At 44.2% G+C, this 10,681-nt stretch overlaps 2 protein-coding genes across 3 annotated transcripts in view; one reads left to right on the top strand and one right to left on the bottom strand.

The window, feature by feature from the left end:
• Positions 1 to 2,912: 2,912 nt before the first annotated feature.
• On the bottom strand, positions 2,913 to 7,893 carry ZNHIT1 (zinc finger HIT-type containing 1). Of its 2 annotated transcripts, none has more exons than XM_083377821.1 (5): positions 7,595 to 7,893; positions 5,405 to 5,575; positions 4,089 to 4,168; positions 3,767 to 3,936; positions 2,913 to 3,091 (listed from the first exon to the last, which is right to left on the bottom strand). In XM_083377821.1, the coding sequence occupies exons 1-5, from the start codon at positions 7,614 to 7,616 to the stop codon at positions 3,070 to 3,072; spliced, it is 465 nt and encodes a 154-aa protein (XP_083233947.1). In that variant the 5' UTR covers positions 7,617 to 7,893; the 3' UTR covers positions 2,913 to 3,069. The 2 variants fall into 2 exon arrangements, with proteins under 2 accessions (XP_083233947.1, XP_083233946.1); XM_083377820.1 differs by having other exon boundaries at positions 3,767 to 3,939; positions 7,595 to 7,891.
• A 1,006-nt stretch (positions 7,894 to 8,899) lies between these two features.
• PLOD3 (procollagen-lysine,2-oxoglutarate 5-dioxygenase 3) overlaps positions 8,900 to 10,681 on the top strand; it is a 50,255-nt gene continuing 48,473 nt past the window's right edge. Inside the window, exon 1 of the mRNA XM_083377670.1 lies at positions 8,900 to 9,196. Coding sequence (XP_083233796.1) covers positions 9,091 to 9,196 — 106 coding nt within the window. The 5' untranslated portion in view covers positions 8,900 to 9,090. The remainder of the gene's footprint in view (positions 9,197 to 10,681) is intronic.

The raw sequence follows: 10,681 nt of genomic DNA, 5'->3' as shown, positions 1-10,681 counted from the left end.
TGAACCAGTCTTTGTGCAAAAGGCTTTTGCTCTGCCCATGCTCAGAGGCATCCCACCCTTCAGTCAAGTTGATGACACAATCTTTTCTTCCTTGAGCTGGACGTGAATCACCCTGGAACTTCAGAGATGTTTCAGGGCAGGACCAAATTCCACTTGGGAGGTCAATTTCATTTTTATTTTTTATTTTTTTAAAAGGAAGAAATTACAGAGCAAACAATCCTGTGAAGAAAATGTCTGTATTTCGGAGGGAATAAAATGCTAGGAAGCAGATGTTTTTGTGAACAGTTGAGCAAAAGGTTTAAACGATAGGATCACTGCAAATAATTCCTAAGAAATTCTGCATGACTCTAGTTCTCTTTTCCACGGAAAAACAGAAAAGAGGCATTTCCAGACTAGCATATGATATAACCAAAGGCTTAGTTCATTCATCCTGTTATCCTCATGTCCCTAAGTCATGAGATTTTGCTACACCATGACTGTATTACACTACAACCATCACTATTTCCTAGGATAGAATATTTATTTGTTGGTTTTTATTCTCCCTTTATTACTTTAATAAGTAACTCAAAGAGGTGACTGTACCTCATACTCCTTCTTCCTCCTATCTTCCCTAAAACAACCCTATAAGGTAGGTTGGGCTGAGAGACAGTGACTGGCCAAAAACCTCCCAGCTGGCTTTCATGAGTAAGATGGGATTAGAACTCATAGTCTCCTGGTGATTGGCCTGAAGTTACCTAGCCATTTTTCATGACTGAGGCAGGACTAGAACTCACAGTCTCCTGGTGATTAGCCCAAAATCACCCAGCCAGGTTTCATGCCTAAGGAGGGACTAGAACTCACAGTCTCCTGGTGATTAGCCCAAAATCACCCAGCCAGGTTTCATGCCTAAGGAGAGACTAAAACTCACAGTCTCCTGGTGATTGGTCCAAAGTTACCCAACCAGCTAGAGACTATAACTCGTTGTCTCCTAGTTTCTAGGGCAGCACCTCCACCACTGTATCAAACTGGCTCTTTATTTCATGTGTTCATTGACTCATGTACTGAAGCAATTTCTAAACTGGCTACCTGAACAAGCCATGTTAATCCCAAAGCAATTTAAGAGACGTGTATTTATTCTGCGTGGGAATAAACAGAGGGTTCAGCAAATGTTTAGTAACACTGAGCAGGAAGTAATTCAAGGATGTGTGAAGTTCCCTTAGTTGCTTAATATTCCTGAGTATATATGTATGAGAAAGGTTTGTGGTGGTGCTACAGGTATGTTGATTAGGAAAATGAATACAGGTGTGTGTGTGTGTTTGTGTGTGTGTATACACACACACACACACACACACACACACATATATATATATGTATGTATGTATGTATGTATATATATATATATACACACACACACACAGTATATACACATACCTATACATACATATATACATACATACATACATACATATATATATCATTGTGGGTTCGGATTTGCTTTTTGAATGGTAACGAGGCACAACCACAAAACAGAAACCTAACTACAGCTGCAACATCAGCCACTTTAAACCCCTCCAAACCACACAATAAGCAAACTGACACCCACTATAAAAACATGGCACCACCACAAACATGAAGCCGAACAAAAGCAGCACAACTCACCAGCTCAGGTCTAAGGCTGGCAGCTGAGACCAGCCCATCCACTCAAAACACACCCCCACCCAATCAGAACACACCCACCATTCAAAACACACTCCCACCCAATCAGAACACACTTAATCCCCCACCCAATCAGAGCACACCTCCACCCACAGAACACACCCCCTCTGGCAGTTTAAAAAAGAGGAACAAACAGCCACATGCTTCTCCCAGAAGAAGGAAGCAGAAGCCACCAGCCTGATGATGACAGATGGGAATCCGTCGAAACGTCGCTCCTACACCTTTAGTTCTACGCGGGGAAAAACCCGAATAACCAAAGATCCACATACGAACACCCGCGAAAACCTCAGAAAACACACACATATATATATATACACACATATATACACACATATATACATATACATATATACATATACACATACATATATATATACATATACTTATACATATACATATATATATGTCAAATGCTTGTTAACTATTTAGATTACCTTTCTAGGCCCCAAACATGGGGCAAATCTTTATTTCCTGTTTCAGCCTATCTTGAAGGCCATTGAACAAGTGATTAAATCAAATATCTCAATTACAGTCTTTTTTATGCTTTCTTATGACCTTTACAATCAAAAAGAGTATTTATTTATTTATTTATTTTAATTCCATTTATATCCCGCCCTTCTCCGAAGACTCAGGGCGGCTTACAAGCTTAGCAGTAGCCTTCATTCTATAGGGTTTCCTGCCTGAGCAGGGGGTTGGACTAGATGACCTCCAAGGTCCCTTCCAACATTATTATTGTTTACTTTTCAAATTCAATTTCAATGTTTTGTTATTAGCAATATGTTCATCACTACCACATAGTGAAGTTCCCAATTCGTTTTTAACAAAATCAAACCCATAACTCTTTTTATCTAGTTTAATTTTTTCTTTCATTTGTAAGTATGTAAACCAATCACAGACTTGATCTTCTGATTCTAACTTTCCTTAGACTTGGGGGGGGGGGGTTGTCACCAAAATTAAAATATATTATTTTACCTTAAGTCCACCAGTCTGGTTTCACTGCCATTTCTTTTCTAAAAAAAGCTTCTTGGGGGTATACCCAAAGAGGCAACTTCATAAATAACCTTGCTATCCCAAACTCTTAGTATGACACGTCTAATAAAATGATTGATGAAATCAACATTTACTTTATCATACCATAATTAACCGTGCCATCCAAATCTTAATTCATGACCTTCTAAATCAAGTTAAAAAAAAAGATTAAAAAGAACGCATGCCACTGACCACAAAACACAAACATTTTATTACTCAAATGCAAATTACAGTCCTGTTTACACCTCTTCACGGCAGGGAGAATCTATCTATCCTGTGAGGAAGACAACCTGGTTGTTTGAAAGGACCTCTTTATAAGATATTTATAATTCTTCATGGCATAACTCAAACTGTCCACTTCAAGCACCTGAAAGAAGAGAGAACAAAGTTTTAGTAGGCCGCTTAAAACAGGGGTGTCAAACTGCCGGCCCATAGGCCGGACGCGTCACGACAAAACTGCGCCCACCCCATTGCCGTCAATGGGGAAAAATCTCCGATACGTCGCACGATGTCACGTGATGTCACGAGTTTGACACCCCTGGCTTAAAAGATGAGTCTGTCCATCAGTCAGGCAGTCAGCCAATCAGGCAGGCAGGCAGCCAAACCACCTTTCATATGTTATAACATATGAACATTTTGTGGTTCAGCTTATCTGCAAGTGGTGCATTTTTCATAGTGTTTTGGTTAAAAATTTGCAAATTTAATTTATCTGCAAGTATACACAATAGCAGTTATTTCCCCCCTATAGAAATCAATAAAAGGTCTTATGTTTGTTTCGTCTCAGTCTGTGAAATTATATCTTGCCTCCATCCTTGCTTTTACTATTAAGAGTTGGAAGTTTTTGAAGATCAACCTTTACCTGCCTCATATTAAAAGAAAATAAAACCATCACACGTTGCATATACGTTTTTGTGTGTGATTGCCTGCATATTCCTAAATTGCATCTGGCTCAAACATAGGAACCAACCATTTTTATTAACAGACCTTGATTATTTGCCTAGAAACAACGCATAATCATCACACGTGACAAGAGAAGGCTTACCGAGTTTCATGATGTGTTCCCAAACATTTGACACAGCAGTAGCGGGCGCCGCAAGAAACACATGTGTAATTTGACGGGAAGCCACAAACTGTGCAGAAATGACGTTGCGGCAAATTGGAAGGGGGCGCACACGCTGTCAGGTAATTGGGCCCTTCACTTGTGTTGAGGTTCTGCTAGAAGTCAAAGAAAGAAACTCAGTGGTTTGGATCTTACTCCAAGGATAGAGGACAATCTAACAGTAATACTAAGAAAAAATAAGAGTTGATACACCCTGTGCTTGCCCCATTTTTTGTTAAGAAAAAAAAAGAGAGCGAGAGAAGACCTGTTCTTCTAACAATGCCTGGAAATTTTTACGGAAACGCAGCTTGAAATGATCTCCACGGGTTTTTTTCTTCTTTTTACCTGTAAATAAAAGACAAAGAAAGGAAAACACAAATTACAGATGGGGTCAAATGCCTTTTAGCCTCAGTAGACATCAAACCCAACAATAAAGGAAGGTTATGAAGTTTGGGATTTTGTTAATTTAAGATAGGGGGTGTCCTACTTTTGTAGGCAAGTGTTGAGTTTTGTAGAAGCTGCCACAAAATGGCAATCCTGGTGTGTGTGTGTGTGTGGCCAGGAAGCAAACTTCAAATCTGCAGAAGAGTAAGGAGGGAAATGAAAAGAGGTTTCCTTATTAAATTGAGACAGTTGGGGTTCTCAGTGACCAATTAAATATTAGCTCTTTGCTTCCGACAAAGAGATCTCTATTTTCCAAAAAAAAACCCAACCTGGCAATGCCTAGAAAACTACAAAAACACACAAAACCCCTATTCGCAAATCTAGACACAAAATACATTCTCACCACGTACAAACCAAGGAATGTACTTATGGAGGGATGTTCAGAGGGGAAAACAGTGAAAATAGGTAAAAAGAGATGCTTTAATGACATGTTTGTAGCTACCATCTTGACTTGTCCCCCCTCTTTGGGGGACACATCTCTACTTGTGCGCGTAAGCATATATTTATGTATAAAGTAAAGGTAAAGTTTCCCCCAAACATGCGTGCTAGTCGTTTCCGACTCTAGGGGCCGGTGCTCATCTCCGTTTCAAAGCCGAAGAGCCACGCTTGTCCGAGGACGTCTCCGTGGTCATGTGGCCAGCATGACTGGATGCCAAAGGCGCACGGAACGCTGTTACCTTCCCACCGTAGCGGTCCCTATTTTTCTACTTGCATTTTTACATGCTTTCGAACTGCTAGGTTGGCAGAAGCTGGGACGAGTAACAGGCGCTCTCTCTGTTACGCGGCACTCAGGATTCGACCCGCCAAACTGCCGACCATCTGATCAACAAGCTCAGCGTCCTAACCCACTGAGCCACCGCGTCCCTCTAGTTATGTATATACATGTGTATATATTTGCAGACACATATATGTATGCATGTGTTCACACAAAGAAACCAGGCAAAATAAGTCAAACAAATCTAATCAGGTCATCTGTTAGCTAAGAAAGAAAAGGAAGTCAAGGAAAGTTAAGAGAGTGTGAAATCAAAGGAAAGTGAAATCAAATGAGAATGAAATCTGGGGAAAGTGAAATTGTGTGACAATGAAATCAAAGAAAAGTGAAATCCAAGGGATTTCCTGCCCAGCACAAAAACTCACCTGTTTCGGCATCATCATCAAACTGAGGCAAGCGCTTCACCAGCTGTGGCATATTGGCATGGGGGTCATCCTGGAAATTGTCATTTTCCAGGGCTTCTAATTGACGGTTGAGACGGCGTTGGCGGGTGGCCCGGTCTAAAATACGCCTCTGGTTGGGGTCCTGGGATCTTGCTGAGAAAGAAGAAAGAGGAATGACGCCAAGTCAGATTGAGTCAACCACGTTGCCTTCAAGGAGGTCAGCTGGCATCTGCCAATGGGGCAATGTTCCCAGCTGGCAAAGGGCACTTCCAATCTCCTAATGCACATGCTCCAATTACTTTAAGCCAAGGGTGAGCAATTAATTTTCCTGAGGGATCACATGAAAAACTAGCAGTGTTGTGGAGAGCCAAACCAATAGAGCCATACACTGGTTTACATTTGATTTCTAATTTCTGATTTACCTCATGTGAGTCGAATAGAGAGCGCCAAAGGGCCTGGTGTGGTCCTGGAGCCATAAAATGCCCAGGTCTGCCTAAGGCCACATGCATCTCTGTTGAAACACCTGAGATCATCCTGCCAACATTTGGCAGCAAAATGGCTGAACTGCATCAGTTTTCCTGCCTGTTTTTCATGTTTGGCAACAGCATTATATAAATATAATATAAATATAAATATATATAAATAAAATAAATAAACAGCATTAAAGATGAGCACTCCTGTTCCTACCTCAACCCTTAACCCCCAGCCCCAATACTTTCACCCAATGGCCAATAAACAGCCCAAGATCTGTTGTGCGCCTCTCAACAATACAATGTGATTTTAATTTTGGCTTTAGTGCGCTGTGTGAACCCACTGTTACTGCCCAGCATGGTTAAGAACATGAAATATTCCATCCATTTCTTTAGCTGGTCCATGTATTTCTTAGACGTCATGAGCATATATTTTCTCTGGTTTGCAAGGCCCAGTTTATTACTCCTTAGGGCACTTAATAAACCCAGTCGTACCTTTTGCACCCTTTATGAACTATCTGTAAATGTGGATGACTCATTCTTTTATATAAATATAAAACAAGCCATGAATGTGTGAATTCATTTACGAGAGATCTTTGGTGCTCTCTGAGCTTGGTTGTTTTCTTGCAGATGGTTCATCATCCATACTAGATAATATCATCAGTCATGAAACCCCTGCAAGAAAACAACCAAGCTCAGACTGCACCAAAGACCCCTCATTTCAATCCTGAGCTACAAATATTCTCCTTTAATTCCATGATATTTCTTTATATAATAATAATAATAATTTTATTTATATACCGCCCTTCTCCCGAAGGACCTAATGGTTGGATATGTTGTGCAAGTGCTCCCTCCAGTGCCAAGACAGAGCATCTGAAGATGATTTTCAGGTCTATGAGCTTATTCTTCCTCTTACAGGTAGCTGCTGTGATGCACTAAAGTTATATACGTAGTCCTCAACTTACGACAACTGAGCCCAAAATTTCTGTTGCTAAGCAAGACATTTGTTAAGTGAGTTTTGCCCCATTTTACAACATTTTCTCCCAGGAATCATCTAATGGAACATCCCTTCCCAGACCAGGCAGAGTGCCAGTGCATTTGGGAACCAGAGTCCCCAAACTGGTCTTCCAATCTCAATCTAATCATCTACATCAAGTTTCTAAGCATCTTAGTCTTGTACGAAATATCAGGAAGGGAAATGTTGGCGGGTATTAAAATACAGGTAGTCTTTGATTTATGACCACAGTTGAGTCCAGAATTTATGTTGCCAAGTGAGACATTTATTCAATGAGTTTTGCCTCATTTTACAACCTTTCTTGCCACAGATGTTAAAATGAATCACTGAGTTGGTAAGTTAGTAAGCAGGTTGTTAAGTGAATCTGGCTTCCTCTTATTGACTTTGTCAGGTCGCAAAAGCAGATCACACAACCTTGGAACACAGCGACGGTCCTAAGTCCAAACCAATTGCCACACATCTGAATTTTGATCCCCTGATCATGGGGGCTGCCTCAAAGGTCCTCACGGTGAAAAAACGGTTCTGAGGTCACTATTTTTCAGTCCGCTTCTCACTTTGAACTGTCACTAGACGGACTGCTGTAACTCGAGGACTACCTGCATGCTTTATTTTCCTCCGCAAAATTAAATTGTCCCAGTCAACCTTTGCATCTATCAACAAGCCTCACTTCTCCCCAATCCAAAATACCTGAAATTTTCTTTTCCACCATTCTGCCAGCCAGATAAGGAGACGCAGCGCCCCCGTCGAGTTTTCCTGATATTTCTGATCTAAACTCGCCTTGTTTCTCTCCACTCCGGCTTTCCAAGCTGCAAAAACCTTTGTACTGCAGAGATGACAAGGCACTGAGCAAAGATAGTCAGGCTTTAGCGCCCTCAATATACAGCATTTATTTATTATACGTCTAAGGACGCACCATCCAGCTGCAACCTGCAAATGAGCGCCATGTTAGTAGAGGCACAGGGACTTCCGCCTGCGCTGCTAGGACACGCCCACTAAGAAACGTCACGACGGCTTTCCTCGCCGAGAATGTTTTGTTAGCAGAGGCAGAAAATTTTGGCTCCCCTGGGTCCTATGCTCCGCCGAGTTCGAAATAAGTTCTATTTAGGCCAGGAACTCGGCAATTTGAAGACTTTTTGACTTCAACTCCCAGAATTCCTGGCTGAGGAATTCTAGGAATTGAAGTCCACACACAAAAAAATATTGCAGAGTTTGGGGCCCCCTGATTTAGGCTAATTTAGAGCAGAATTTCATTTCAACCCGTGTTTCTCAGCCTCGTCCACTTTAAGAAAGCGGGTCTTCGACCTGTTCAAGCAGGCTGGCTGAGGAATTCTGGGAGTTGAAGTCCACCCGTTTTCAAGTTCCCAAAGCTGAGAAATGCTTGTGCAAAAGTCCCAAAGGTGTTTTTTTTTTTTTTTCATGAGGCAACTGGACTTTCTTTGTTGAAAAGCAGGGCTTTTTTTTTTCTCAGAGAACGGGGGTTCCGGCCCCTTTTTTGGATGGCACCTTGTAAGGTAGGCAAGGCGGGTTGTATGACGTGCGTGAGCCCCTTTCCTCAGCTCTCCCCGAACTTTCCAGACTCTTCATTGGCTTGCCGAGGGGAGCGGGGAAAGCTTCCGTCCTGTTCCGATTGGCCAAAGCCTCTCGCGGATTGCGATTGGTGGATGTCGAGGCGTCGAATTCCCATTGAGAAAAAAAAAAGAGAGAGAGAGAGAGAGAGGCGTAAATCAGGGGGTCTTCAAACTTGGCCCTTTTATGACTTGTGGACTTCAACTCCCAGAATTCCTCAGCCAGCAAAGCTGGCTGAGGAATTCTGGGAGTTGAAGTCCACAAGTCATAAAAGGGCCAAGTTTGAAGACCCCTGGCGTAAATCAAGAATGGAATGCGCGCGGAGGGGTGGTGGTGGTGGTGAAGGGAGGACTTTCCCTTTTTTGGCCCGTTTCCCTTTTGATCTCATCCCTTTTGATCTCATTCGCGCGTATTCGGGGGGGAGAAGGCGGGTAGGATACCCCCCACCCATTCCACGCAGGGCTGACCCTGCCCTCCTTTTTGGAGGAGGTTCCCCCGGCGATTGGCTTGCCATCGGGAGGAGCTTGCGATCCTTCCAAGCTCCGCCGCTCGCGAGAGCGAACCAAACCCCACTCCAGTCGCTTTCCGCTCCGCTCGGCGCTCGCTCGGCTGCGCTCATGGAGCTGCGAGCGATCCCCGCCCTGCGCGCCGCCCTGGCGCTGGCCGCCTTGGTGACGGGCGCCTCTGCGGGCAGCGAAAGCCAGCGGGAGAGCGTGGATCCCGGTAGGAGGGCGCGCAGCGCCGAGGATCGAGCAGGGGGGGGCGCAAGCTTGGGTGGGTGGGAGCAGCGGGCTGTGCTAAGCCAGAAAAAGAGGAAGGAGAGAGGGGTTGTGTCAGAATCCATTTATATCACATTTCATAATTGTATAGGTCAGGGGTCGGCAACCTCGGCTCTTTTATGACTCGTGGACTTCAACTCCCAGAATTCCTGAGCCAGCTCTGCTGGCTCAGGAATTCTGGGAGTTGAAGTCCACGAGTCATAAAAGAGCCGAGGTTGCCGACCCCTGATCCAGGCTCTCGGGGCCTCCGCTGCTCTCTCGGGTGTTGCCCCAGCCCCACCGGCATCGCCTCCCCGCCGCCCGCAGTTCTTTAAAGTCCCCCTTCGGAACAGAATCTCAGAGCTGGAAGGGACCTCCGAAGGTCATCTGGTCCACCCTCTTCTTTCCCGAGTAAGGAATGCGGAGAAGAGGCTGCCTGGACGTGGCTGGCTGTAGCTACACCGTCGTTCTTTTTTTTTTTTTTTCCCCCAGCCTTATTTTGCTCTACCTCGAATTCCCCTTGGCCGGGAAAGGCTCTGGGGTTCAAGTCTGTGGAGATCCTGCTCGGTGGACTCCCTAGACCAGGGGTAGGCAACCACGGCTCTTTTATGACTCATGGACTTCAACTCCCAGAATTCCTGAGTCAGCTGTGCTGACTCAGGAATTCTGGGAGTTGAAGTCCATGAGTCATAAAAGAGCCGAGGTTGCCTACCCCTGGTATAGGTAGAACAACGTGCTATTACTGGGGATTCTGCCATCTCTCCGAGGGGGGGGGGAGAGGATGGTTACTAAAGCGATTTTCAAACAACAGGGGATGTTTTAACGGGGGAAGGGAGGGGGACAGACAGATCTGGTTTGTATCTTCATTTACAACTGAAAAGGGAAGCAATAACCATAAAACCAAGGAGAGTTCCCTTTCCCATGGAAGGACCTGACACCTAGCAACTGACGACAGCCTGACCAAATGGATGAGGGGAGGGACTGGAATGGGAATGGTTTATATAGGATTGAAATGTAACTTTTCTCAGATTCCGTCTTGTATTCCCACAATCAATTCCTTCCTAGTAAACATTTTCCTTTTGGACTAAACTTGCATCCAAGAGTTCTTATTTCCTAAGATGTGGATTGAGGTGGGTCCTGACAGGTTGTGTGCACGGGAGCCCTTCGCTTCGCAGCCGGGGAACCGCTTGCCTGGCAAGCTAAAAAACCGCGTCTTAAAACGAGCCCGTTCAGACGAGCCGCACCGTTTTGCGCTCTCCGATTGCAGAAAAGCGGTCTTCTCTTCTAGGATGGTCCGCACAGCCTAGCGCTCCCCGCTGCGGACCGAGGAGAGAACGCAAAACTCGTCTCCCGAGTTCCTATGGGGGGGGTTGTCCCTTTATCTCTTGTTTCACTTTAAAAAAAAGCAAAAGCAGAGATGCGGAGGGGGGGGTTGGAAGGCGAGGTGGGG

Source organism: Vipera ursinii (assembly GCF_947247035.1).
Source record: "Vipera ursinii genome assembly, chromosome: Z".
In the NCBI taxonomy this organism is placed as follows: Eukaryota; Metazoa; Chordata; class Lepidosauria; order Squamata; family Viperidae; genus Vipera; species Vipera ursinii.
Note: the sequence above shows the minus strand (reverse complement) of the source record. Positions and strands in the feature narration are given on the sequence as shown.